Below are 27260 nucleotides of genomic sequence, written 5' to 3' on the forward strand. Positions count from 1 at the left end.
CTTCTTACCGGTTGGGACATCTTCTGGATATATGCCCAGGAGAGGTATTGCAGGATCCTCCGGTAGTACTATGTCCAATTTTCGGAGGAACCGCCAGACTGATTTCTAGAGTGGTTGTACAAGCTTGCAATCCCACCAACAATGGAGGAGTGTTCCTCTTTCTCCACATCCTCGACAGCATCTGCTGTCACCTGAATTTTTGATCTTAGCCATTTTGACTGTTGTGAGATGGAATCTCAGGGTTGTTTTGATTTGCATTTCTCTGATGATTAAGGATGTTGAACATTTTTTCAGGTGTTTCTCAGCCTTTCGGTATTCCTCGGGTGAGAATTCTTTGTTCAGCTCTGAGCCCCATCTTTTAAGGGGGCTATTTGATTTTCTGGAGTCCACCCTCTTGAGTTCTTTATATATATTGGATATTAGTCCCCTATCTGATTTAAGATAGGTAAAGATCCTTTCCCAATCTGTTGGTGGTCTTTTTGTCTTATTGACAGTGTCTTTTGCCTTGCAGAAGCTTTGCAGTTTCATGAGGTCCCATTTGTCAATCCTCGATCTTAAAGCACAAGCCATTGCTGTTCTATTCAGGAATTTTTTCCCTGTGCCCATATCTTCGAGACTTTTCACCACTTTCTCCTCTATAAGTTTCAGTGTCTCTGGTTTTATGTGGAGTTCCTTGATCCACTTAGATTTGACCTTAGTACAAGGAGAGAGGAATGGGTTGATTCACATTCTTCTACATGATAACAACCAGTTGTGCCAGCACCATTTGTTGAAAATGCTGTCTTTTTTCCACTGGATGGTTTTAGCTCCCTTGTATAAGATCAAGTGACCATAGCTGTGTGGGATCATTTCTGGGTCTTCAATTCTATTCCATTGGTCTACTTGTCTGTCACTATACCAGTACCATGCAGTTTTTATCACAATTGCTCTGTAGTAAAGCTTTAGGTCAGGCATGGTGATTCCTATGAAGCCACAATTACTCTGATACCTAAACCACAGAAAGATCCAACAAAGATAGAGAACTTCAGACCAATTTCCCTTATGAATATCGATGCAAAAATCCTCAATAAAATTCTTGCTAACCGAATCCAAGAACACATTAAAGCAATCATCCATCCTGACCAAGTAGGTTTTATTCCAGGGATGCAGGGATGGTTTAATATACAAAAATCCATCAATGTAATCCATTATATAAACAAACTCAAAGACAAAAACCACATGATCATCTCGTTAGATGCGGAAAAAGCATTCGACAAGATCCAACACCCCTTCATGATAAAAGTCTTGGAAAGATCAGGAATTCAAGGCCCATACCTAAACATGATAAAAGCAATCTACAGCAAACCAGTAGCCAACATCAAAGTAAATGGTGAGAAGCTGGAAGCAATCCCACTAAAATCAGGGACTAGACAAGGCTGCCCACTTTCTCCCTACCTCTTCAACATAGTACTTGAAGTCCTAGCCAGAGCAATTCGACAACAAAAGGAGATCAAGGGGATACAAATTGGAAAAGAGGAAGTCAAAATATCACTTTTTGCAGATGATATGATAGTATATATAAGTGACCCTAAAAATTCCACCAGAGAACTCCTAAACCTGACAAACAGCTTCGGTGAAGTAGCTGGATATAAAATTAACTCAAACAAGTCAATGGCCTTTCTCTACACAAAGAATAAACAGGCTGAGAAAGAAATTAGGGAAACAACACCCTTCTCAATAGTCACAAATAATATAAAATATCTTGGCGTGACTCTAACTAAGGAAGTGAAAGATCTGTATGATAAAAACTTCAAGTCCCTGAAGAAAGAAATTAAAGAAGATCTCAGAAGATGGAAAGATCTCCCATGCTCATGGATTGGCAGGATCAACATTGTAAAAATGGCTATCTTGCCAAAAGCAATCTACAGATTCAATGCAATCCCCATCAAAATTCCAACTCAATTCTTCAACGAATTAGAAAGAGCAATCTGCAAATTCATCTGGAATAACAAAAAACCTAGGATAGCAAAAGCTCTTCTCAAGGATAAAAGTACTCCAAAATTTAAATGCTATGGATTCTGATCTAAGGACTCTGCTTTAGAAATATATCCCGTGGATAAATAGTCTGTGTACAAACTCTGTTCATGGTCCTTCACATCAAGTATGACATTGATAACTGAGAACCAGCAGCCACCAAGTTAGTTGTCAAGCTACCCTAGAACAGAGTGTGTGATGCACACACATCATCCTGTGCTGGGGTCTGGAGTGGAAGCATCCAGAGGACTGAGAGTTCAAGGCCAGCCTGGCTTCTGTTTAAAGCAAAGGCTGGGGAGAAGGCTGTTGATAAAGTGCTTGCCAACCACCAAGCATAACACAAATTCTATTCCCAACACATTGCAAAAGAAAAGGAAAATAGAAGTGGGACCAGCAGGGTGGCTCAGTGAGTAAAGGTGCTTGTGGCAAAACCTGATGGTCTGAGTTTGAGCCCCAGGAGCTCCATGGTGAAAGGGGACAATGACAGGTGCAGTTGACCTCTGACCTCTATGTGTATGCGATAGCTCAAATACACATGTAAACACACACACACACACACACACACACACACACACATAAATAAATGTAAGACAAAACAACAGCAATAGGTGTAGGGTCGCTCTTCTGTAAATTCTAACACCTGGGAGGCAGCAACAGGTGGATTCCTCAAGGTCACTGGCCAGCCAACCTAGCCAATCAGTGAAGTCAAGATCCAGCGAGTCAGTAGTTGCTTTCTTCTCTTCCTCCCAAAGAAACCTTGGCCCTGACTATTTCACCCACCATTAGCTCCTGTTTGCTTAGTTTAAGGCACAAGTGTTGGGGTTGTACACATGTAGTCAAGGTTATATGGGCTGATCATTCATGTTAAGACTCCAGGGGCCTCACGACCTTACCGTTCTTCCTCACCGTCAATCACAGGGACCCATAAACCCTGGGCAGAAAAGGAAGATTTGAGACTGACTGCCTCTTCATCTCCACACACCAATGCCACAGAACACACTGTTTCTCTTAGAACCATTGTCCTCTCGGCCTTGGCAGAGGCAGGAGCAAGAACCTGCCTTGTATGTCTTCCCCTGAAGAGGCAGGAACATTGACCATGAACCCAGGCCAAGGCACCCACTTCCTCCACAGCGTCAGCACAGCCTGTCTCAGGGAGCTCCTTGGGCTTGTGTCAGAATGGTGAGAACAAACTCCTAAGCCTAGATGCTCTAGCAGAACCAATCTTTGATTATGAAAAACCCATCACCCAAAGGGGCCCACGTCGTTGCCTTTACCTGGGGTTAAACCAGTCTGAGAGCAGAAGTTCCTCTTCCTGGTGGTTCCTGGTACAAAGAGCATCAGGTTACTGTGGCACGGTGCCCCCAGAGCCCACACAAGGCCATCTCAGCTCCATGGCTCTTCACCCTCGCCACCTAGCCTCAGTCTCCAGGGGAGACACCCGAAGGAAGCAGCTGGAAAAGGCAGTGTCTCCTGGTCTGGAAGGGGATAAGCTGGTCTAGGACACAGATAAGTGGTTTGGGGAGAGGTCACAGACAACAGCAGAATGAAGAAGAAAGTACCTTGGTGGGAGGAGAAAAGGGGTAAACTCAAAAGGGTTGTGTAAAGAGGTTGGGGGGAGCATTTGATTCCCCCTTCTTTTGCTATGAGACAGGGTCTTACTATGTAACTCTGGCTGGCCTAGATATCACCATATAGACTAGGCTGGCCTTGAACTCATAGATATCCATCTGCCTCTGCCTCCAGAGTGCTGAGATTAAAAGTGTGTGCCTCTACACCCAGCTACCTTGACCCTTTTGAGTGCAGCGGCTTTTTATTTACTGCGGGGGAAGCCAGACAAGCACACTGGGAGATACTGTCTGTCTGTCTGTCTGTCTGTCTTCTGAAAAGCAGTTTAACCCAAAGACGATGGCTTAGCTTAGCCCACCTTCAGTAGGCTCAGAGCAGTCAGATGGCTACAATTGAGCAAAGTCTCTGCCTGTCACATTATAAAGTGATAAAGGATTCGGGGCTTCCTGCTTCTGGACCAGCAGCAGGGGACATCCTTTTCCTACCACAGGTGAAGAGTCAGGACTGCCACTCATATTAACTATTTGGTTTAATCACCAGCCTGGCAGATTCCTGTGTGCCACCAGGGGTGTTCTGTAACAGAACTGACCTTTGGAGCTCATTCTTTTCTGATATGATCAGACATGGCCTTGGCACAGATATCCCATCACCAAATAGACTGCCTCCCAGGACAGACAGTCAAAAGTCCGTGAAGAGACCCACATCAGACAACACATGACAGGTGGGGAACTTGCTAAATAAAACATTAAGTTGGGGGTGCTAGGGAGATGGCTTAGTGGTTAGAGCATCAGGCCCTCTAAAAGGCCAGTCAGTGCTCTTAACCTCTGAGCCATCTTGGTCTTCTAGAAGACCAGAGTTCAGTTCCTAGAATTCATTCAGGTGGCTCACAATTATCTGTGACTCCAGGGCATCCAAGACCAGAGTCACAGGCACCTGTACTTACATGCCCGTTATCCATACACAGACACACACACACACACACACCACATGCTTAGTGAAAAATAATTTTAAAAGATTTAAAAAAAAAAAAGCCATTGTGGGGCTGGAGAGGTGGCTCAGTGGTTAAGAGCACTGGCTGCTCTTCCAGAGGTCCTGAGTTCAAATCCCAGCAACCACATGGTGGCTCACAACCATCTGTAATGAAATCTGATGCCCTCTTCTGGTGTGTCTGAAGACAGCTACAGTGTACTCACACACATAAAAGAAAGAAAGAAATCTTTAAAATAAAACAAACAAACAAACCCAAGCCAGTGTGCTTCAGTATGTTGACTGTGTTAATTTCTAGATCTAAAGCAGAAATTGTGGTTGGCCTGACCTAAAGAACCCAGGTCCCCAGACACAGTCCACAGGGAGTGTCATGCCCAGGTCCCCAGAAACAGTCCACAGGGAGTGTCATGCCCAGGTCTAGGTGAGGTCTAGTAAGCCAGAGGTGGACTGGAGCTGTCAGCTTCTTCAGCAGAGGGCACCAACCCAAAACATTCCACAGCCGTTTCCAGTCTATTATACACATAACAAAAGCCACTACCAACACCCAACTCACCCTGTAGGTGGGCTTTCTGACTGGAGACTCCAGGGGCTGGGCACAACATGGGCTAGACTAAATCCTTCCCCAAGTGGATGAGCCTCTATCCTCGACCCCCAAGTTCTCTTTGAGAGACTTTGCCCCTGTGTCTGGGAGCCAAGCTCCTGGGAGGAAGGGCTTTTCCTCATATAGTCCTACTCCAAAAGCCCAGCAGTAAATGCTGCCATTTCATGCTCTGTCTCTTCAAAAACCATGAACCATACACACTCACACACATGTGTACATGTGCACACACACACACATACACACACATGCACATACATACTACACACCTACCGACCTATATATACATAGGTAGACTTGGCCACCTCTATAGACTTCTTTAATCTTTTGTCCCCAGCCTCTGTCATTGTAAGAACTTCTGTCCCTGACAATTTTCCCTTCCAATTTACAGAGTGTACTCTCAGTGACACCTTAAGAAAGCACCTTTTCTGAGAGTATCTGTCAGAGAAAAACAGGATGCTCGTAGAATGAGAGTTTAAGAAAACAGTGCAGGAGGCTGGAAAGACGGTTCAGCAGGTAACAGAGCGTGTTGCTCTTCCTGAGGACCTGGGCTCAATTCCCAGCACCCACACAGTTTGTAATTCCTGCTGCAGGGGACCTGAGACCTTCTTCTCTCCTATTCTGGCACCAGGCATGCATGTGGTGTACAGCATTCAGCCTGCATGTACGCCTGCCAGCCAGAAGAGGGCATCAGATCCCATTACAGATGGCTGCAAGGCACTATGTCGTTGCTGGGAATTGAACTCAGGTCCTCTGGAAGAGCAGCCAGTACTCTTAACCTCTGAGCTATCTCTCCAGCCCACAACTAGAACTGGAACATTTAAGTCGTTTATAATTGATGTAATTATAGATTGGCTGTGGCCTCATGGCTGAGCACTGCGGTGGCATGCTGGAGGCCCGGGTTCTACACCCAGGACAACAGTAACGATCAAGCACTGTCCTCTGCATGGCTCCATTTTCATAACATTGTCGTATAACATATGAAATTCCGTTGTGCCTGAAATACCCCTGTGGGCAGGGCTGCTATTTTTCAGCATCTAGAGTGGAGCCTGGGACAAGATACTCAACAAAAGTCTGTCTGGCATCTGGAAATAAAAGCATTAAAATGTGCATATGTAGTCCCCCAGAGAGGAGGTAACTTCTGGTTCGACCACGTGTCAGTTACATCTTTGGACGAGATTCAGTATTTAAGCTGCCTCGGCCTTCCTGAAGGTCACGGTTCATCGGTATTTACCTGAAGTGGATCTTTGCCAGCAGCAGCAGGAAAAGGCAGAAAGTCAGTAATTGTAATAAAATCCTCCTTTTAGCCTTCATTCCTTCCTGTGCGTGGGAAGGAAAAGAAGGTCCTAAGTGTGGGTTAAACCCATGCACCCCAACATCCCTAACGGAGGGTTAGCATCTGTACTCACTCAGACACCAACCCAACAGTTTCTTCTAGAATATTTCAGAGGGAAAGATTGAGGTTCTCTATTCTGCTTGAAGTGCCTTTGAACTTGCTGACTCTTGTGTTCCCTTGGGGAAGCAAATCCGTGTGTGTGTGTGTGTGTGTGTGTGTGTGTGTGTGTGTGTGTGTTGTTGTTGTTGTTGTTGTTGTTGTTGTTGTTGTTGTACAGAGAGGTTGATGTTGGGTGTCTTTAATTGCTCTCTACCTTATGTTTTAAGACAGAATCTGTCTGGGCCTGGAGCTTCTTATCTGATAAGCCAGCTGGTTAGAAAGTTCTAGAATCCACCCATCTCTGCCCCTTAAATGCCTGACGCTAGCCATGTGCCACACTCAGCTTGTACATGGTTGCCAGGACTCAAACTCAAGGTCTCATGTTTTCACAGCAATCACATTACCCACTGAGCCTTCTCCTCAGCCTGCTAGCCCATCTTGCTCCCAAGAACTAACCACCATGAATCCCTGCTGTGTGGTCGTGGTAACAGGGTGAGATCATGATAATGAGGTCTTCCTAAACTAAGCTGATAAACTCTGCCTTCAAAGTTGACCTTGTTGTTTCTTCCCTGACAGGCATAGTGAGACAGATTGTCTGGTCTCACACAAGCAGGGACTGCAAAGAGGATCTGCGGTCACATTGAAGGCAGGAAGGAGGTGCCAAAACTGAATCTGAGTTTCAGTCATCAGGCACACTGGTTGGAGGCTTCACGTGGACCTGTTTGAATATGTGTGCAATATGCCATATATGACAGCATGCCAGCTGAAAGTGTGGTTCAAGACTTGCTGCTAAGACTCATTCGGTAAACTCAAGAGGCAGGGGTTGGAGGGAGAGTGGGGCTGTCCCTGAGTTAAACTGGGCTCTAAGTGCACAGAACACACCAGCTTTGGAAGCTAGGCACAGTCTGACAACATAGGATCTCTTTTGTAATCTTACATTGCTTATTGTCTGATGTGACTCAGTCTGGGTGCTGTGGTCTAAATGTAGAAAGTCAGGAAACAAATATGTAAAATAAATTCACCTGTTTCTTTCAGGAAATGGGGCATTACAAGCACCTCATATCCTGACCCCACTTGGTGATTCTTCATGAAACATTTCTCTACCCAGAGATGCCCCTGCAATTTGAAAATCTTTTAAACTCCTACTCCTGGAAATACATGAATGGGCAGCTGAGGGTCAGCCAGCTAGATGCTGTATCTGGGTGGCTCCCAGTGATATCTCAGGGAACCAAAAACAGATTCAGAGGCCAAGGTCAGGATGGGATCCCTACACACAATATTTAGCTTTGTTTTGTTAACTGAAACAGAGTCTCATTCTGTTGCCCAGATTGACCTTTAACACAAAACAATTGTCCTGCCTTAGTCTCCCAGGGCTGGGATTACAGCTGTGTAACTGGCAGGCCTGGCTCGCAGACATAAGTGTCTGCATTCCCAACAACTGTCCTAAAGGCTCCTTACCTTGGATCAGGGTGGTATTGGGAGACAGGCAAAAATGTCCGTGGAGGACATTTGTTTCCTAGGGAGGATAGCTCTGGGACTTTGCCAACTGAAGTACCTGGTGGTACCCACTGTTAATGATGTCACCAGCATCACAATAGCACCTCTTTGGTTAGCTCTCTTCATGGCCAGATGACATGGCTTGGTCCCACTGGAAACATGAAAGGACTTTTTAAAATATTCTGTTCTTGAATCTTTTTTTAAAAAAGATTTATTTATTTAATGTATGTGAGTACACTGTAGCTGTCTTCAGACACACCAGAAGAGGGCATCAGATCCCATTACAGATGGCTGTAAGCCACCATGTGGTTGCTGGGATTTGAACTCAGGACCTCTGGAAAAGCAGTCAGTGCTCTTAACCGCTGAGCATTCTCTCCAGCTCCCTTCTTGCTTCTTTTGTTGTGGCATTTCTTTTAAGGATTCTTCCTTGTACAGAAGTTTTTGAATGGTGTGTGTGCTGCATGCCTTGTATGACAGAGGTGCTGTTCTCCCATCCTGTGGTACTCAGAACCCTAGAGAGTGAATTCCTTCTTATACTTCCACGGCGTTTTGTCTATGTAATCTCTGACCAAAGAAAGCAGTACAAGGTTTTCACTGTAAACCTCATGTGAGCCCACTCTCACCACATGGTTATATGAGATTATAACATAACCTTGTGTGCATTTGTTTGTTGGTTCTATTCTTGAACATCAAGGAAATCCAAAGTGTGAGTTAGTAGATTGTGATGGTTTACATACGCTTGGCCCAGGGAGTGTCACTATTATAAGGTGTGGCACTGTTGGAGTAGGTGTGTCAATGTAGGTGTGAGCTTTAAGACCCTCCTCCTAGCTGCCTGGAAGCCAGTCTTCTGCTAGCAGCCTTCAGATGGAGATGCAGAACCTTCAGCTCCTCCTGCACCATGCCTGCCTGGATGCTGCTCTGTTCACCTTGATACGGACTGAACCTCTGAATCTGTAAACCAGCCCCAATTACATGTTGTTCTTATAAAGGAGTTGCCTTGGTCACGGTGTCTGTTCTCAGCAGTAAAACCCTAACTGCGAGGTTTACACACATCCTTAGGCTTCAGCCAGCATCCACAAGAAAAGAAAGAAAAGAAAAACGAACCATCACATACATCCTCCCAGGTCTGGACTCAGAAGGGCAGGCCCAACCTAGCAGGAATGAACCTGGGAAGGAAAAGCATTACATTCTAAGGTGATCCCACATTCCCAGGGGTGATTCCCTGAGCCAGGTCCCTGATCTGCCCACAAAATCAAACCTTAAAGGAGGAGATCAGGGTGTGTCTACACCTAGGGGTGAAGTCCATTCTCCCTCTCCAGGTCCCCACACCTGGGTTTTTGAGACAGGATTTCTCTCTGTAACCCTGGCTGTCCTGGAACTCAATCTGTAGATCAGGCTGGCCTTGAGCTCAGAGAGATCTGCCTGTGTCTGCCTCTGATGTGCTGGGACTAAAGACGTGTGCCACCATGCACTGTTTGGATTCTAGTCTTTGCCTTGTGTCTGAAGTTGGGAAACAGAGGTGAATGTTAGTATCCCCACTCAATACTCCATCCTCAGGAGGTTGGCACTTCCATGCCAGTATGTGTCTGACCCTCACTGCCTCGTGTCGCCTTGGCATCCCTCACTCTCCCTCCCCTCTAGCCGAACACTCTTCTAGCAGGGATGGCTGAGGCCCATACCCTCCTACTCAGGCTGCTCGCCTCGATGCCCAGCCACAGTAACACTTAAGCTCCAATTACCTGACACCCAGCTGCTTCTAACAGCAGCAGCACTGAGACCATCCTGTCCTACGGTGCCCGTTCATTGTGGCTTTACTGTCCATTATCTACTGCAGAAGGAATGTGTTTGCCAGACTCACACTGGAAGTTAATCCCCAAGGCAGGCCAGCAGGCAGGCAGGCAGACAGGCAGGCTGGCAGGCAGGCAGGCTGGCTGGCAGGCAGGCAGGCAGGCAGGCAGGCAGGCAGGCAGGCAGGCAGGCAGGCAGGCAGGCTGGTAGGCAGGCAGGCAGGCAGGCAGGCTGGCAGGCTGGCAGGCTGGCAGGCAGGCAGGCAGGCAGGCAGGCTGGTAGGCAGGCAGGCAGGCAGGCAGGCTGGCAGGCTGGCAGGCTGGCAGGCTGGCAGGCTGGCAGGCAGGCAGGCAGGCAAGCAGGCAGGCAGGCAGGCAGGCAGGCTGGTAGGCAGGCAGGCAGGCAGGCAGGCCAGCAGGCAGGCAGGCAGGCAGGCAGGCAGGCAGGCAGGCAGGCAGGCTGGCCAGCAGGCAGTCATATCCTAAGAGTGAAACCAACCCAACTGTGGTGCTCTTAGTGGCCTGAGGGAGGTGATGAGATTAGCTTGGTCATTAGGATGCAGCTCCATGGCTCAACCCTGTGTTGAGTTATCTCTCTGTGTTGTCCAGGCTGGTGTCAAACTGGCTATGTAGCAGAGAATGACTGTGAAGTTCCAAATCTCCTGTGCCCACCTCCCGAAGGCTGGGACTACAGGCATACTCCACAATACCCACTTTGTGTAGCACACTGCAATCCAGGCAAGTACTCTATCAACTGAGCCACACCCAAGACTCGCAGGGATTTTGTTTGTTTTACTTCAGGTTTGTCATTTTAAGATGCCAAAGCTAAACTCGAACTCCTGAATGCAAGAGTAGCAGGAATTGTTGAGGTCTGCATCCCACCCCCCGCCAGCATAGCTGTAGCCATTTTATTCCATGCCCCCCCCCACAGCTATTTCATATTGTTGCGGTAACATGTCTGCCAGTCACTGACACAGAAAAATAACTTGACTCAGAGCAGGGTCATGCCGACCACATGCCCTGATATGTTCTGTACGTTCTGAGATTTATTATCTTAAGAAATTCCACAACCACAAGCTTCACATAGGACTTATTAAATTAAAGGTCAATATGAATTTTATGTCTAAAATGGCTTGAGCCAGGGCTGACCACTGGGCAGCTCTTCCAGTACCTGTGTATGAGTTCATTGTGATTTTTGCCTTTTTAGCCTTTATAATCTGGCCCCTGAAAAATACCTGTGTGTAGCTTTCAGCTCTCCAGTGTGAGCTGTTACCCTGGTTGATCAGTGTGCATTCAATAAACCATTCCTGTTTAACTGAGAGCAGTGTTCGTGTGGTTTGTGGGGAGACTCCTGGACCCCAACAGAAATAATAAGTGCTGTGCTCAGTTCAGAATGAACACAGACACACAGAGACACACACAGAGACACATCATCATCATCACCACCATCATCATCATCTCATACAATACATCCCAACTGCAGCCTACCCTCCCTCCCCTCCCTCCACTCCTCCAATTTCCATCCCTCCACCTCCATTCTCCCCCAGATCCATGGCTCCTCAGTTTTCCTTCAGGAAAGAACAGGCCTCCCAGGATGTCAACCAAACACAGCATAACATACAATAAAACTAGACACAATCCCTCATATCTGAGCTAGATGAAGCAACCTAGTAAGAGGAAAAGGGCTCCAAGAACAGGCCGAAGAGTCAGACACTCCCCGACTCCCACTGTTTGGAGTCCCACAGAAACCCCAAGCTAATAATCACAACTTGTATGCAAAGGACCAAATGAAGACCCTTGCAAGTTCCTTGATACTACTTCAGTGTCTGTGAGCCCCTTTGACTCCTGCTTAGTTGATTCTGGGGCTTTGTTCTCCTCATGTCTTGGATTCCTCTGAATCCTACAATCCTTCCCACCCCTCTTCCACAGGGTTCCCTGAACTCTGCCTAATGTTTGGCTGTGGGTCTCTGAATCTGCTCCCATCAGCTGCTGGAGGATGAGTGGCTGGGCACCAGTCTGTGAGTGGAGCAGAGTGGGAAGCATTTCACCAACTTTTGTGTTAGCGTTGTGTTTGTTTCTACCCTAGGTTTCTGAGCCATCCAACTTCTGGTTCCTAACCATCCAGGTAGTGTGTCATGGGCTTCCTCGAATGACATAGGCCTTAAGGTAGACTAGTCACTAGCTGGCCACGCCCACAAGCTCTGAGACACCATTGCCCCAGCACATCTTGCAAGACAGGTATGGGTCTAAGGTTTGGGTTTGTCCCAGTCCCACCACTGAAAGCCTAGCATGGTTACAGAAGGTGGACAGCTTAGGCTTCATAGTCTTCATTACTAGAGTCGCCCTCATAGGTTCCAGGAAGTTTCCACTGTACTAGATTCCACATCTGCCCTATGCCCTCAATTCCAGTCATCTCTCCCTCTGTACTTTCCTTTCCTGCCTGTTCCCTGCTGTTCCCATCCCCACTGGCCTCCCAGTACACCTGAAACATCTATTCTATTTCCCCTTCACAGGGAGATCCATGTACCGTCCTCCCAGATCTCTCCTTGTTAGCGTCTCTGGATCTGTGGTGGACTGTAGCATGATTGCCCTTTACTTAACAGCTAATGTCCACGTATAAGTGAGCACATATCATGTTTGTCTTTCTAGGTCTGAGTTGCTTTGCTCAAGATAATTTTTTTTCATTTGCCTGTAAATTTTATGATGTCAATTTTTAACAACTGAGTAATATTCCATTGTATATATGGTCCAGATTTTCTTTATCCATTCTTCAGTTGACAGACATCTTGACTGTTTTCAGTTACTACTATGAATAAAGCCTCTATGAACATAATTGAGCAAGTGTCTGTGGAGAGCTCTTGGCGCCACTTCTAGGAGTTTGGTAGGAATTTGCCATTGGGCTAGGACACAGAAGTAGGTTCAGGCAAGAATTTGACATTGAGCTAGGACAAGGAAGTAGGCTCAAGATCATGATCATCTTGAGAATTCTCTGAATTCCACAGGATTTTGTTTATTGCCTTGTACCTTGACCTAGAACTGACTTTATTCTTTGCATGTACTTAGAATGGTATAAAAGCAGACTAGAGAAAAATAAATCCGCCTTAGCTTCAGAACTGGCTGGAGCCATGTTATAATGTTGTCTAATCGTCTTTTTTTCTTTTCAAACTTCGCTCTGCCCCTTGAGACCCTGTTGACTGACTGAGCTGTCTTGGTCAGATGGCACATCAATGTTGGAGCTCAAGTATGAAGGGTACAATGAAGGACACCATGGGGAAAGGAGTGTGCATAAAAGTAAATAAAGAAGATTTGGGCCAACGGCGAATAAACCCTGTAAAAAGGGACAAGGTAATGGTAGACTGCTTTCTGTGTGTGTTTTTAGAATAATGCTAAAATCTAGAAGAGCGAAGATCATTCTCATAGATGCTTTTGGTCTTTGGACCCTGAGTAGAGGTAGTTTAGACCCTAGGCATGAGAGAGAGAATGGGTTTCAGAAAAGCAGCACCACCCCCCCCAATCTGGGGATGCTTTGTGGAAAGAGAAGGAAAATGAATGTAAGGCTTTCCAGAGCTCTCCTAGGAGAGCCCATAGACTTAGGTAACTCTTCTCTGACTCTTTACAGGTTTCTGTCCTTCAGCTTCAACCCTCCATCCTGCCTTGACTTCCATCTCTTCTCTTGTTTCTGACTATCCCGAGCCCTCAAATAGTTCAGGGCCTCCTCCTGTTACTATGGTCACTGTGGCCATTGGGAAAGGAAGCTGCCCCTGCCGCTGCAGCTAGGTAGTGACCTAAGAGCATGGCTGCTCTACAGGTGTCCGTGCAGCTAGAAGCTCTGATGCTTTTGTAGCTTGGCCTGCCTAGTGCCCAGCAGCAGTCACGGTCAACTGTGAAGCCGCTGGCTGCTCTGCCACTTCTGCAGTGTCAGCCCGGCCGCGTCGGTGCCACTGACGTTCCGTTGCCTCTCCTGCAGTCAAACAACATGGTGGCGGATGCCCAAAATGTCAGAAGTTGGGGAATGGAGGCAAGAGGACCAAGAATTCAAGGTTATCTTTGGCTACCTGAAACCTTGTCTCAAACAAACTTACAAACAACAAGTCACATTCAAGTAAAAGTTTTTACTTGGCCAGATGCTGCAATACCAGGGTAGGCAGCAAAGCAGGTGGCGTGTCAGACAGCTATCAAACCAGAGATTGGGGTACTTCGGGCTGTTTTGTTCCAGTCGTAGCAGAGTTGTTATGTAAGTAAAGGTTTGTGTTTGAACCAATCACAGCCTTGCTTCTTTTCCATAACCCACAGAAGTCCATCTGCTAGACCACCAAGCATGTGGACTCACCAGGAATACCCCAAGGCTTGTGGCAGGAAAAAGTCCAGCACAAACAGTCCTGGGTTAGACCAAAGCTTAGGGGCTAAAGCCAGAAAGGGCTCAACAGCCTGTGTGTAGTAGTATAAGTGGTTGAACTGAGAGCTCTTTTGCTCAAAGCAGTTGGGGAAGCAGTGGAGAGTTCAACAGCACTGGAATTATACTGCCCTGTCCTAACATCTTTATAGGAAAATGATCCTCAGAAAGGATGCTTAGATGTCCAACAACCTACCATTGATATTAACTTGTGTGGTTTTAACAATGCTTGATACCTGCCTGGTACCTGGGGGCCATTGGGTTCCTATCCTTCATCTCTGAACCACATTAGTCGGGCAGATCAATGACAGAACTACCCACGTAGGGAAGTGGCAGCCAGTGGGTGTCTGCCCTCTGGATTGACGAGGTGCTGAGCTCTTCCGGCCCTGGCTGCCAAGCTTAGCCTTATTCATTCAGAGGAATAGTCTTTCTTTCAATGCCACCAACACACCGGTGCCTGGAGGCAGTGGGAGCCAGAGACCTGTGACCCACCTGGTAGGGCTGTGCAGACATTTCCAGAACACATTTCACCACCACCTCCCACAGCCAGTCTCCAGCCGGAATGAGAACATGTCTGACCCTGTGTCTGTGTTCCTGAACCACTGTACCCTCAAACTCCAGAACATTATTCTCTCAGGACCCCTCAGCTCAGGGGTTGATGCTATGAGTACCCTCTCACTCAGGGTCTCTCCTGGAGTTTTGTAGCCACACTCTGATTTCAGTGAGATCCTCCAAGCATGGTGGCTGACTCTGCTGTCAGCTTGAGCTGCAAGCCATACTGCTGGTTTGTGAGTAGCCAAAGGCCTCAAACAGAAACACTGAGGCCAGCTGTCAGGACTCAAACACTGGGGCTCTCTGAGTTTTAACTTCTGAGCTTAGACACACAGAACAAGGACTCAGAGTCTCCCACATGATCTCAGCAGGCTGGCCTGGGTCCAGGGACCTGATAGCCAAACCCTGTTGGTCCCAACTTCCCCTGTCACTTTCTGACCCAGCTACATATCCATTCAAGTGGGTTCTGTGGCCAGCTCTAGAATGTGACCAGTTAAATGGGGACCTTTGGCTGCCTTCCAACAGGGCACAGGATGTGTGTGGACAGGCTGGCAACCGCAGAACAGAAAGGGGCATAAGGGAGATGCTAGCCAAGGTGTCCACCAGAGAGAATGGTACTACTACTAGTCCTGGGCCTGGTGCTGAGCCTGGCCACTGCGCAGTTCAACCTGCATACTGCTGTGCGGAGAGACTACAACCTGGCCAGGGTGGGCCGAGCCTTCTAAGGCTAGGCCAGGCTTCATGAAAAGCACCTGTCTCACTTTATTGGGGAGGGGGCTGACCTGGAAAAGGAGTGTCTAGGCCATGAGAGTCCCTCACATTCCTAGCCATGATGGCAACCAGAGGGTGCAGAAGGAGCTTTGGGAGAAATGGAGCAGAGGGAGGGCAGAAAAGGCAGAAGGAGGTCCCAGCTTAGAGCTAATGTTTAGAGACTCACCCAGGATTGAGACTGTGAGGGCCAAGCAGTCCCAGAGGTGGTACAGGACTCCACCACTCAGCCTTTCCTTCCAGATTTCCGGGACCTGGTACCTCGATTCCATAGCCTCAGATAACATGACTCGCATTGAAGAAAATGGAGACCTGAGGCTCTTCATCCGGAACATCAAGCTCTTAAATAACGGCAGCCTGCAGTTTGACTTCCATTTCATGTGTGTATTGCCCCCTACGCTGAAACTAGGGGAGAATATGTTCCCATGCCCCACAGGAACTTCATACACTCACACATCTGCACACTTGGGCCAGTGTGTGGACTTCACCAGCTCTTCCCTGCAGATCAGCATGATGGGATCAGGGGGTTCCTGGCCTGTTGCTGTGTTCTGTGCTCCTCTGAGTGAGTTAAGCTGAAAGGCCCCTACTGGAGTGGTCACAGAAGCCAAGGTAGGGGGATGGGCCTGGTGCTTGCTCTGATCTTCTCCCCTCACTGTCCTCCAGGTTGCAAGGAGAATGTGTAGCTGTGACCATGGTCTGTGAAAAGACTAAGAATAATGGGGAGTTCTCTGTTGCCTGTGAGTGGGGCCCTGTTCTTTCTAATCTGATTGCCAGGAGTCTTTTCTGCTGAGGCCGTGCCCACCAGTCTAGGTACAACTTAAGGGTCCACAGCCTAGCCCTCTCTCTGGACAGTACTAGCTTGGAACTATCACACAGCCAGAGTACTGTGCTGAGGTTTGTGGAGGCAGCACACAAACGCACAGATGGGGCTATAATACCCTGCTATCTACACTTCCATACCACAGTCTCCTGAGCTAGCACTGGGCATTCAAACTCTCACATCCTTCCAATGCTTGCTTTAACAGAAGCTACATAAGTCACATGGCATTCATTGCAGAAGTGAGGGGGTATACCAGTGCCCAGGCAGAGGGTATGCTAAGCTATATCTCTGTGCAGATGAGGGGAAAAACAAGGTGCTGCTCTTGGAGACCGACTACAGCATGTATATCATCTTCTACATGCAGAACATCAAGAATGGGACCAAGACCCAAGTGCTGGCACTCTATGGTAACCCGACCCTATCTGTTTGGGAATCCCAGCCACTGGGAGGGCATCTTCCATGGGCCCTAGACATATTATGGAATGGTGCCTTGGGACTGCTCCCCAACAAAAAGTCCCAAATCTGTCCCCAGGGCGCTCCATACTGCTTGACAAGACTCATCAGAGAGAATTTGAAAACATCTGCAATCTATATGGGCTGGACTCACAAAATATCATCGACATGACAAAAAAAGGTAAGGTTCTCTTCTCTGACTCAGAAAGGCCCAGAGAAGGCAGCTCACAGCCTGGTGTGCCTTGCACGGATGCCCTGAGGACTGGGACAGGGGTTGAGCAAGCCATCTGACATCCCCTTGTCTCCCCAGATTTTTGCTTTTTATAGACCATAGAGGAACCAGCCAGGCCTTCTGGTATGTGAATTTTGGTTTGGGTACAAGACAAGCAGCCTGGGGTGTTGGGAACCGGGCAGGGTAACCAACAGCCAGTGGTGTCAGAAGCTGGGGGAGGTCCATCTCAGAGTGACCATGAGCTTCATATCTCAAAGCTTATACTCTGCTCATCACTGGGTTGTCCTGCTGAAGCAAAGGAACACCCAGCTCTTTGTAGAAGACTGTGTGATATATTCCCAGAGTCAGGATTGTAGTGGGGCCTTTTATAGTGTGTCTGAGAAGAGTGGGAAACTACCCTGGATGCTATGTGCAGTAAAGGATGCATCTTGAGGTTTACTGTCTTACAGCTTTGCACCCCAGAGAGTTGAGATCCAGGCACTGCGGAGACAGCATTAGGCATCCTCTTTCTTTCTGATGCTGGCCAGCATTGGGCATCCTCTTTCTTTCTGATGCTGGCCTGTGGTCATATCTCCGTACTCTAGGCCTCTGTCTTCACATGGCCTTCTGTGTCTGCATTTCCTCCTCTGCCAATGAGATTTAAGCCACCAAGACATTCAAACTGATCTTAACTCATGTATGAAGACTTTTGCCAAATAAAGTTCCTCCTTTGGTTCAAGAATGAAGACAAGCATGTGTTTAGGGACATAGCACTTGGCACTTCAAGATCTTTTCTTAGAAACAGGACTCCATGGTAGTAAAGATCACCCTCGGAGCATCCAAGAGACTGAACCCAGAGTCACCTCTTAAAGGACCCTGCACAAGGGCCCATGAGGTTCTATGGAGACAGGGTCTGTAAGACCTGGAAGTCTTCAGATGAGGGGTTGAGACCCTGTATGACCACCTCTGGGACTAGATTCCCTGAGGGACTAGTGATAGAAACCCAGCTGGGATAAGGGTCTGTCCCATGTGTTGGTGATCATGCAGGATAGAAGTTATAGTGTTTCGTGGGCTGGAAGTGACCCTCCTGGACTGCAGCAGAGAGATGTGAACACTGTACCCACACAAGCAGTCTATAAAGATGTTCACGTTAGCTTCCTTCATGACCACAGTCTGCAGCAGGTGATACATTTCAGCAAGCCAGAGCCTTGGGCCTTGGGTCAGCATATAAAGGCAGGATTGAAAAATTGTAGGAAAGAGGCCGGATTAGAGGAATGGCATCAGGAAGTGAGTGTGAGGGGCAGCACGATGATCCCAGCTGTGCTGTCTCTGAAGGACAGAGGCAGAGCATATACAGCCTCCAAAACGACAAAATGCTCAGGACCAAACACACATTCTAACAAGCAAACACACTCACGTACACAGGCATATATGAACATGCACATGCTCATGTGCTCAAACATACATGTGTTCATTCATATGCATATGTGTGCAATGCATGCTTATCTACAGGATCACTCACATATATACACATATACATGCTCATGCACTCACACACATACACTCACACAGACACATGCCCACTCACCCATGTACACACAAAGGAGCCTAGTGGCTTATTTCAAGATATTTCTTAGGAGGCAGTTTCTCCCTTAGCAGTGCTTAGCACTCCAGCTGTGGGACAGCAGGGCCAGGTAGGTCTGAGTCGCCTTCCAAGGACTGGCCAGCTGGCAGAATGGTCACTCCCAGGCAGCCTGGTCTGTGGATCACTTGGTGCAGCCTGCTGAACCACAGCATGGACAGATGTGCAGGAACCCACCCCCGTGTAGTTTTCTTGTAGCTGCAGCTGTAAGGGTCTATGATTCGCCAAGAATGATATGCTGGACTCAAGTAGTAAGCAAAAGCAAAGACCATTCTATTCTACAGAAGTCCAGCATGCTGGGGTCTACCATTACCAAGATGGAGACACACCAGTGAGTTTTCAGGCCTGATTTAAAGAATAATAGGGGAATTCCAGGAAGGAGGGTGTCTATCTTAAGCATTGCCTCTATCTCTAGGGACATTCCAGAACCATTGCTGGGGGCTGGAAACTATTGATGGGGAAGTTTGGAAACTGCTACTGACCCATTGTCCTAGCCTCAGGCTAGGTGAGGGGGCAGTTTCAGAGGCCTGTTCTTGCCCAGTTCTTGGAAACAAAGATTTAGGCCTAGTCTCATGAACTGTCAATTTGAAGCCTGTCATGGAGTCAGCCTAGCCTGTCTCACAGCAAAGTCAGCCTGAGGAAGAGAGGGTTTATCTGGGGTCACACGGGCAAGATTCCTTGTGCCTGAGGCAGCTGTCACTCCGGAGGTGGAGAGAAGTGGACAGTGGTGCTCACTTCCTCACTTTTTTTATTCCATCTGGGATGCTGCCACGGAGATGTACGGTGGGCCTCCTGTCTCAGTGAGCTCAATCTAGAGACTCCCTCACAAGCATTCTCACGGGCTGTATCCAAGAAGATTAGAGATCCTGTCCAATTGACAGTATTGATCGTGACACTTGGGAATCAGAATAATGGCTGTCCTGAAGAATGGCAGGAAGTGGCTGACCAGCACATGCAGGCCTCTGTCCTCTCTTAGAGGGCTGCATGAAGGAGATGGGGCCATAGCCAAGCTCCCCAAGTTCCCATGCTGTCTTCTGCACAGTCTAGGACTGGTCCTGCCTTGTGGGCTTTCCCCACCCCACCCCACTCCACTCCTCCACCCCCTGAAGACAAGGAAACAGGACAAGACTAGATATCTGCTGCCCCACACCACTGGACTCCTAAGAATGTCACTGAGGTAGAAGGCCCTTGAATTTTAGTTGTGTTTGGTTCCCATCCTCCGAGGAGTTGTGTTACCAACAAGTCCAAAGTGGTTACTGCTTCCTGCTCACTTTGTCTAATCAGCATAATATCATGGACATTGTGCACCAATGGGATATTTTCTAGAAGAGACGCATGATCAAGATCCCTCTAAGTTATGACATAGGGCTGGAGAGTTAATAAATCCTTGAGATAAAACTGTAAAGGTATACTGTTGGTCTTGCCAGCTCAGAGTGAATTGCTTCTGGTGGGTCTTATGGACAGGCACTGAGCAAAGGGCATTTTGCTCAATCAATTGTTGTGCACCACATACCAGGCTATAGGGCACATGGGCTGTGCTATCAGACGGGCATAAGAACTGGAGGTGGGGTGTGGTCAAACCCTGGGAAATCTCAGAGATCTTAGATGGCAGGTGTGGAGCTGCCCTCTCTGCCTGCTCTGGAACATATATCAACCACTCCAAACTGAGGGGACCAGGGGAGTCAGGCATACGATGCAGCACCTGGAACTCCTCTCCCTGCTAATGAAGCATCCCAGCAGCCTAAACGTTCAGCCAATGACCTTCCCTTCCTGGATATTCCTATACCCTTCCCCCAAATTATATAATCCCGGAGATTACCTCGAATAAACTGTATGCACAACCACCCCCAGGAAAGAAATATGAACAAGCTAAGGTCATCTCAGAGACTTGCTTCATGAAAGATCACCATGGGGAAGACCTTCGCCTAAAAGAACCCCAACACTAAACTTCTGGAAGAAAGCCTTCCAGCACTCGGCACTCGCTCCTCCCTGTTATCTCGGTTCCGCTCACCCATTCAAGTGGCACACAGCAGTGCTCTTGTGCCCCCAAAGGGAGACACAGACCTCAGACTCCATTACTGACTTCCTCTCTCCAGGCCAGTACACTGACACTGCTTGGGCACCCCAAGAGGCAGCCTTGGGACTACAGCATTCATCCCAGACCCTCCTTCTCCTCTGGGTTGGTGTGTAGCTGCATTCTCACAAAATTTCACAAAAGGGAAACGTGGGCTGCAGACTCCCTGTCCCAGACTCTGCCTGGCTTGTGTGTTGGCAGAGTCTAGACACCACCAGAGGGCAAAGATAGGCAGATCCTGGGACCCACAACAAACATGAGAACCACAGCAGGATGTGTGATAATTCTCTGAAGTACAGACACCATATCCGGTAAAGCAGCTGCAATAAGAGACAATACTTAGTGGGATTTTTGACAGTCAGCTGTCATTCTCCACGATCCATCTGTCTTCTGCACTGGCCAGATAGGAGAGTTAAGGAAGATGTAGTGGGAACTATCATTCCTGCATCTTTCAGCTCTTTGACGGTGGCATTAATTTCTGCAATTCTCCCAGGGATGCAATACTGTTTTTGATTCACTCTTTTCCTTAGTAAAGGCAACTCTAAAGATTTGCATCTAGCCTTTCCAACTATAACAACCCTCACTCCACAGGTCAGGGAACCAATGTGAGGATTCTGCCAACTTCTAAGTCTATCTATCCCAGTTATACGTTCTGGGGCTGGGGAAATAACCACAGGATGAACTCAGGGACCCACTGGACCTACTGTGAGTCAGACTTCAGTGAGAACTCCATTAATCACCAGGCCTCCATAAGCCCCCACTTTAACTGGAGGCCACAATGTTTCTTGAGATCTCCCAGAACCAGTGTCAATTCACAACCAGTATCAAGTAGACTCTGGAGAGTCTGATCGTTTCCTTTCTCCCCAGTATGCAGTTACCCGTGACAAAGGCCATGCATAGGTCTCTCTGGGCAAGGACTGGGGAAAGGCTAATAGTGAAATTTTTAGTTACTTTATCAAGGTCCTTCCTCAGGGGAATCTGGGCGTCCCTACACTTAAGGGATTCTGGGTCGGCAAACTGCCTCAAGTCTGGAAATTGGATCACTTTTGCCATCATCCATTGTGGCATTTCTTTTATTTGTTGGAGATTTTTTTTTCATTTATACAGATCAAACAAAACTTCAGTAGGCTTCTTATCTATTTCGTGCCTGGAAGCACCATGACTGATTACAGTACCGAAGGTCCAGATGAGTGATGCCATTGCTGAGTTCACTTTGCCTGTCCTGACCATTTCGGGTCCACCATTACTCACGGTCAGACATTGTTTTGTCTCTGCTGCCCATTATGACATCTACAATCAGCTTGCCTTTCATGATTCACTGCAGCCATCTGGCCCCTGCTACCCTGGGCCCAATTCAACCTACAGCATTTAATTCATTCAACTGAGCAGCAGCCATCTTCAGCCCTCCAGTCTGGGACAAGAAAAAGGACAACAAAGCTCTTCAAGTGCTGGTGCTCCTCTCGATACTGTGTACCTTACAGGATTCATGAAGGGCTTGTCTTCTGGGCCTTCCCATTGTGGAGGATATCGTTTACATAGTGTACCCACTCTAGCACTGCAACTTCCCTGAGCCTTAAAATCCCTTCATCAACACTCAGCCAAGGGATAGCAGGCATCTCCAACTCCTTTTCAGTGGCCATCTTTTGACAAATGCTTCAGCCAACCTTTCAAACAAACCTTTGACACCTTTTTTTTTTAACTGTGTGAGCTTCCATATTAAACCTAGACTCTCCACTCAAAGGGCCCATGTCAATAAACTCTGTCTGATCCCTTTATGTTTCTTCCACAGTAACAAGAGCTGCAAGTTGTCTCTGGTGCCTCCATTTTGGCACCTTAGATGAACTTTGTCTTGCTGAATAAAGTACCAGTAACTGTAAGGGAGCCCAAGGGAGTTACCAAGTAACTGTTTTCCCAGGAAGAAAAACCACCTAAGGCCTTGAGCTCTTTCTAACAGCCTGACCTCCCTAATTTTGCTAATCTCAGAGTCTAGCTTTTTGTAAGTTTTGCTTAGCCTGTAGCTGTACCAAGAGAACCTTGAGGGCTTTCCCAACAGGCTATGATTTCTTGCTTAAATATGACCCTGAAGAAGGCTCACTCCTGTATTTGGGTCCCAAGTACCCAGATGTAGTCACCAACTAACTGCAATAAAGACTTACACTAGTCTCATAGACTGTTTCCGGGTGGTCCTCTCTGGTGGGAGCCCCACAACATTGCTATAACAGCGACCCAGGTCTTAGCACAACTGACTCCATGATGGGAGGACCATTCAGGCTGTAAAACTGAGCATAGAGACAGAATCATCTAGTAGAACCTAAGAGACCTAATCCATCAAAGTCCACAGTTCTAGGAAACTATAAGTACTGGCTTCTACAATTCTGCTTCTGGCCAACGTTCTTGTCAACTGAAGTGTGTCAACCCAGGACAAGGCTATGTTTAAAATCTCACCCCGAGAAAGGCTCAGCGTAACACTGGGATCCCAAACACCCAGTGTAGTTGCCAGCTGGCTAATAAAGACTTTCCATTGGCTTAAATCCATATCCAGGCAGTCTTCTCTAGTGAACACCCCACAACAACCACACTTAAAATCCATTTCCACACATATTTCCCCAGACTTATTGATGTTTAAAAAAGATAAAGAGATATAAGATATGTTCTATGGGGGTGTGGTGAGGTGTAGGGGAAGGGGGTGCCTTGGCGGGCCCATGGCAAAGCATCCCTCCCCTCTAAGGGACCAGCCACACGACAGTATATTATAGAATACAGTTTATTCAGGGTATGGGGTAGGGAGTTAAGAGGGTAGTAGAGGCAGAGAAAGGCAGAGAGAGGGAAAGAGTAGAGAAGTAGAGGTAGAGGCTGGCCATGAGCACATGGAGAAAGGGGGAAGGGAATGGGGACAGAGTGGGAACAAGAGAGCAAGAGGTAAGAAGACAAGAGAGGGAGACAAGAGGGCAAGAGAGGGAGGAGGGGGCAAGCAGCCCTTTTTATAGTGGGCCAGGTCTACCTGGCTGTTGCCAGGTAACTGTGAGGAGCAGCATACCTGGCTGTTGCCAGGTAACTGTGGGGTAGAGTTTAGACAGAATGCTAACATTCCCCTGTTTTGGTTTAATTAAAAAGAAAAATTAGAAAGAGGTCACGGCAAAGCAGGAATAGGGTCATCGTAATATCTGACTACTTCTAGCTGGCTTTGGGGACGACGTGTCTCTAGGGAACTCAGAAGGATGAGTATGGCGGATGTTTGTCTTGTCTTAGGAGAGTCAGCTGTTTCCTTGCTGTCCAGAGTCTGTGGAGCCATCTGAGGATAGGTCAGAAGGAGAAGGAACAAGTCCTGTAACTGTTCCTTGGGGCATCTGAAGGTTGCTCCTCTGGAGTGGTCCTGGGTGTATTCAGCACCTGGACTTGACAAGATGTTGAAACACATTATTATAGGTAGAGAATAAGATTAAGTATGTTTGGGAGAAAGAAAAATGTTTTCTTAAGATGTACATTTGAAACCCAGAGGAATCCCATCCTTTGGAATAGGTAGCAAGTGGAAACCTTGGGCAGATGTACTTGTCTGGATGCAGGCTATTTGGTCCATGAGAGGCAGATCTGAGTAGGTTTCCTGTAGCTTGTAAGGGAGTTAACAACATGAGTTAGCAACATGAGTAGTCTTTAGGATGAACCTTTTGTGGAGCAGAAGGAACAAGAATTTGTGATTAAAAAGTTGAAAAAGTTGTATCATATAGTGGAATATTTTATTAGAGTTAGGCAAATTTATAGGAACTCAGATAATGTTAAGACAGTGGCATAGCAAGAAGAGGCAATATGAAGCATTTGATTAATGGAAACAGTTTAGGTAAGAAGATAACAGATGGCATCTTGTGAAAGCTTTTTTCTAGCTGCCAATGTAGTCAGAAGTCTAAGAAAGAATAAACAATAGTCTATCCGTTATATACCAGTTATATATTACTTTAAAAATGACAGAGTCCACTAGCCAACAGTTCTCAGAGGTCTCCTTGGTCTCCATGGCAATGTGGGCGGTCAGTCTGACTTATAAGTGCAGAAGATGCAGGGCTTTTTCTCTGTGGAATAGATATGTGTGACATGAGAAATGACTTACCTTTATTTAGCCAAGTCATTTGACTCAGGGTATCCAGTGGTGTCCACTGTGTTTCTCAATGATTATCATACCACAATCCAGGCAGTATCCTGTAGCTGTGTCCACATCTTCTGAGACCTCATGGGGTTGAACTGTTAAAAGCATTGGGAGTTCTGTCTGTCATAAACTTAATAATTAACAAACTTCTGGTGGGATTGAGCACTATGCTTATAACTGAATAGAATTTAATAGTAGTAGTCCAGACAGGATAGGAATGAAAATCTTAGGTAACTTTGACAGGTTGTGTATGTAGAGAAAAGAATATTGTTGTGCTAGCAAAGAGACATATGCCTAGGACCAGTATAAGGAAGGTGGCAGCAGTGGCATAAGATTGTGATGACAGAAAATGAGTTTGTCCAGGCAGGTTCAGGTCTGTGACACAAACTGAGCATGAAGGTCCTGAGAACAGGCCAGGTGTGTGGGAGCGTGGATAGGTAAACGCTTGGGCAGAGACTGGGAGGCAGCAGCTCCAGTGGTCGATCGAGGTCTAAGAGTCTCACAGCAGCCAGTAGATGACAGTGGTTCTGCAAGGCAGGGCCAGAGAGCAGTTTACCTGAGCCTGGGAATTTCTCAGTGGCGAGAAAGAAACTGTCTCCAAGGAGAGGGAAATCTCAACCAAGGGGAAAAGTCCTAAAATGAGGTTCAGTGAAAAACTGAATGTCTCCCACCCTCAAGGACAACACAGGGGTAGCCCAGAGCTCAGGAACTCTCCCCTGGGACCATGGGGATGGGAAAGAATAGGGGCTTACCAGATCTAGGCTAGCAAGTGTGGATCTCTTGTGGTGACTGAGGTGGGATGCAAACCTGCAGAGTTTCTAGATCCGAGTCATGGCCCCAGATGATGTGTTTATAAAACTATAAAGAGATATAAGATATGTTCTAGGGGGGTGTGGTGAGGTATTGGGGAATGGGGTGCCTCTGCAGGCCCATGCCAAGGCATCCTCCCCTCTGAGGGACCAGCCACACAACAATATAGCCTAGAAAGGAGTTTATTCAGGACGCGGGGAGGGGAGTTAAGAGGGTAGCAGAGGCAGAGAAAGGCAGAGAGCGAGAGAGAGTAGAGAAGTAGAGGCCGGGCCATGGCCATGTGGAGAGAGGGGACAAGGGAATGAGGAGAAAGGGGAGCAAGAGGGCAAGAGGCAAGAAGGCAAGAGTGAGAGGCAAGAGGGCAAGAGAGGGAGGAGGGGGCAAGTAGCCCTTTTTATAGTGGGTCAGAGCTACCTGGCTGCTGCCAGGTAACTGTGGGGTGGAGTTTAGACAGAATGCTAACACCTCTGCTTGAATGAATTAGCAAACTCATTAAGCTCGTTAGTAGTGTAGCACAACTCCTCATGGACTACACACTTCATGGACTACACTCTACCTCCCCTGGAGGAGCTTAGCCTGAAGTCTGGTTACAGGTCTAGAGGCAACTACTGGGGGTCCTGAGGGACATCGGTGTGGCCATGCCTGGCCTTTTCTTCAGAGGAAGTCACTGCTGGTTTAACAGCTAATGAAGGCTGGATCTTCTCAGGCAAAGGTGAAAAGGGCCACATTTCAGAGGGTGGGGGTGTGAGGACCCCTTCCTCTGAGGGTGGTGCAACTGCTTCCTCAGGCTAGGTAAACCCTTGAGAATCTGAGGGTTCAGCGTTCTCAGCTTCAACAAGGGTCCTCCCACCCCACCCCACCCCAAGTAACCGGATCCCATGCCTAGCCAATCAATGCCCTTACTTTAACCACCAACACCCTCCAAGGTTGGGGCTTGAATTTCCACTGTAATCCAGCAAACTTTATAGTTGAGTACTTCGGTTTGACTTTCCACACCTTGACTCTGTGGCTGCTGGAGAGAAGATTCTCTTCCAGGGCACACGTGGAAACCTTAGGCTGCTGATGTGCACCTGGGGTTGGTTAGTTTTACCAGTGAGTTCACTGTTATCCTTCATATATTCTGAGATGCTACAACTCTGTGAATTTTATCACGTGGCGCATCCTTTTCGTTGACATCGAGAGGTGTCAAGAGGAGACTCAGGAGATTCGAGTGCATTTGTCTCCTCAAGTTTGTAAAGAGTTCCCACCATAGGCTTTCAGTCCTCTCCGAGCTTCCAGGAGAGGCTTCAGGAACTCCAGGAAAGTCTGTCCCAGACACTTGAAAATCCATCCTTATACTCCTGTTGCTCTAGAACCGCTCCTAGTACCAAAATCTGTATTAGTCTAGGTTCTCTAGAGGAACATGTATATGAAGTTAATTAGAACGTCTTACAGGCCATGATCCAGCTAGTCTAAGTATCCAGTCGTCACTCGTTACAGGCTAGAAGTCTCAGCTGGTCTCTAGTATGTGCTAAAATCC

The 27260-nt window shown here is 47.4% G+C and overlaps 2 protein-coding genes and 1 long non-coding RNA gene across 9 annotated transcripts in view; 2 read left to right on the top strand and 1 right to left on the bottom strand.

Annotated features, from left to right (window-relative positions):
- Nucleotides 1-8176, bottom strand: part of Glt6d1 (glycosyltransferase 6 domain containing 1) — a 32435-nt gene extending 24259 nt beyond the window's left edge. For 2 of the 3 annotated variants that reach the window (XR_003953720.1, XR_374116.4), the window contains exons 1-3: nucleotides 8058-8176; nucleotides 6399-6484; nucleotides 3288-3335 (exon numbers count right to left, since the gene is read on the bottom strand). Coding sequence is in view for 1 of the 3 variants with exons in the window: in NM_001039095.1 (NP_001034184.1) it covers nucleotides 3288-3335; nucleotides 6399-6478 (128 nt within the window). In the remaining 2 variants the exon portion in view is untranslated. The remainder of the gene's footprint in view (nucleotides 1-3287; nucleotides 3336-6398; nucleotides 6485-8057) is intronic. The other variant, NM_001039095.1, reaches the window with a different exon arrangement.
- On the top strand, nucleotides 6783-8237 carry Gm35689. The gene is made up of 3 exons (XR_374164.3): nucleotides 6783-7091; nucleotides 7176-7402; nucleotides 7635-8237. It is a non-coding gene; the product is annotated as a predicted gene, 35689 (long non-coding RNA).
- Nucleotides 8238-15367: 7130 nt separating this feature from the next.
- Nucleotides 15368-17826, top strand: Lcn9 (lipocalin 9). Of its 5 annotated transcripts, NM_029959.2 has the most exons (7): nucleotides 15433-15535; nucleotides 15840-15976; nucleotides 16260-16333; nucleotides 16713-16823; nucleotides 16949-17050; nucleotides 17180-17224; nucleotides 17551-17817. In NM_029959.2, exons 1-6 carry the CDS (start codon nucleotides 15440-15442, stop codon nucleotides 17194-17196), a joined length of 537 nt encoding a protein of 178 aa, NP_084235.1. In that variant the 5' UTR covers nucleotides 15433-15439; the 3' UTR covers nucleotides 17197-17224; nucleotides 17551-17817. The 5 variants fall into 5 exon arrangements, with proteins under 5 accessions (XP_017174830.1, XP_017174829.1, NP_084235.1 ...); XM_017319341.2 differs by lacking the exon at nucleotides 17180-17224 and having other exon boundaries at nucleotides 15368-15442; nucleotides 17551-17826; XM_017319340.2 differs by lacking the exon at nucleotides 17180-17224 and having other exon boundaries at nucleotides 15403-15535; nucleotides 17551-17826.
- The last annotated feature ends 9434 nt before the right edge of the window (nucleotides 17827-27260 follow it).

The sequence above is a fragment of the Mus musculus genome, chromosome 2, assembly GCF_000001635.26.
Source record: "Mus musculus strain C57BL/6J chromosome 2, GRCm38.p6 C57BL/6J".
Classification (NCBI taxonomy): Eukaryota; Metazoa; Chordata; class Mammalia; order Rodentia; family Muridae; genus Mus; species Mus musculus.

Coding starts and splice junctions, on each gene's coding strand:
- Lcn9 (XM_017319338.1), top strand. CDS start 15,633: ATGAGAGTCCCTCACATTCCTAGCCATGATGGCAACCAGAGGGTGCAG. Junction 15,977..16,259: donor CAGTTTGACTTCCATTTCAT/GTGTGTATTGCC, acceptor ACTGTCCTCCAG/GTTGCAAGGAGAATGTGTAG. Junction 16,824..16,948: donor CCAAGTGCTGGCACTCTATG/GTAACCCGACCC, acceptor ATCTGTCCCCAG/GGCGCTCCATACTGCTTGAC.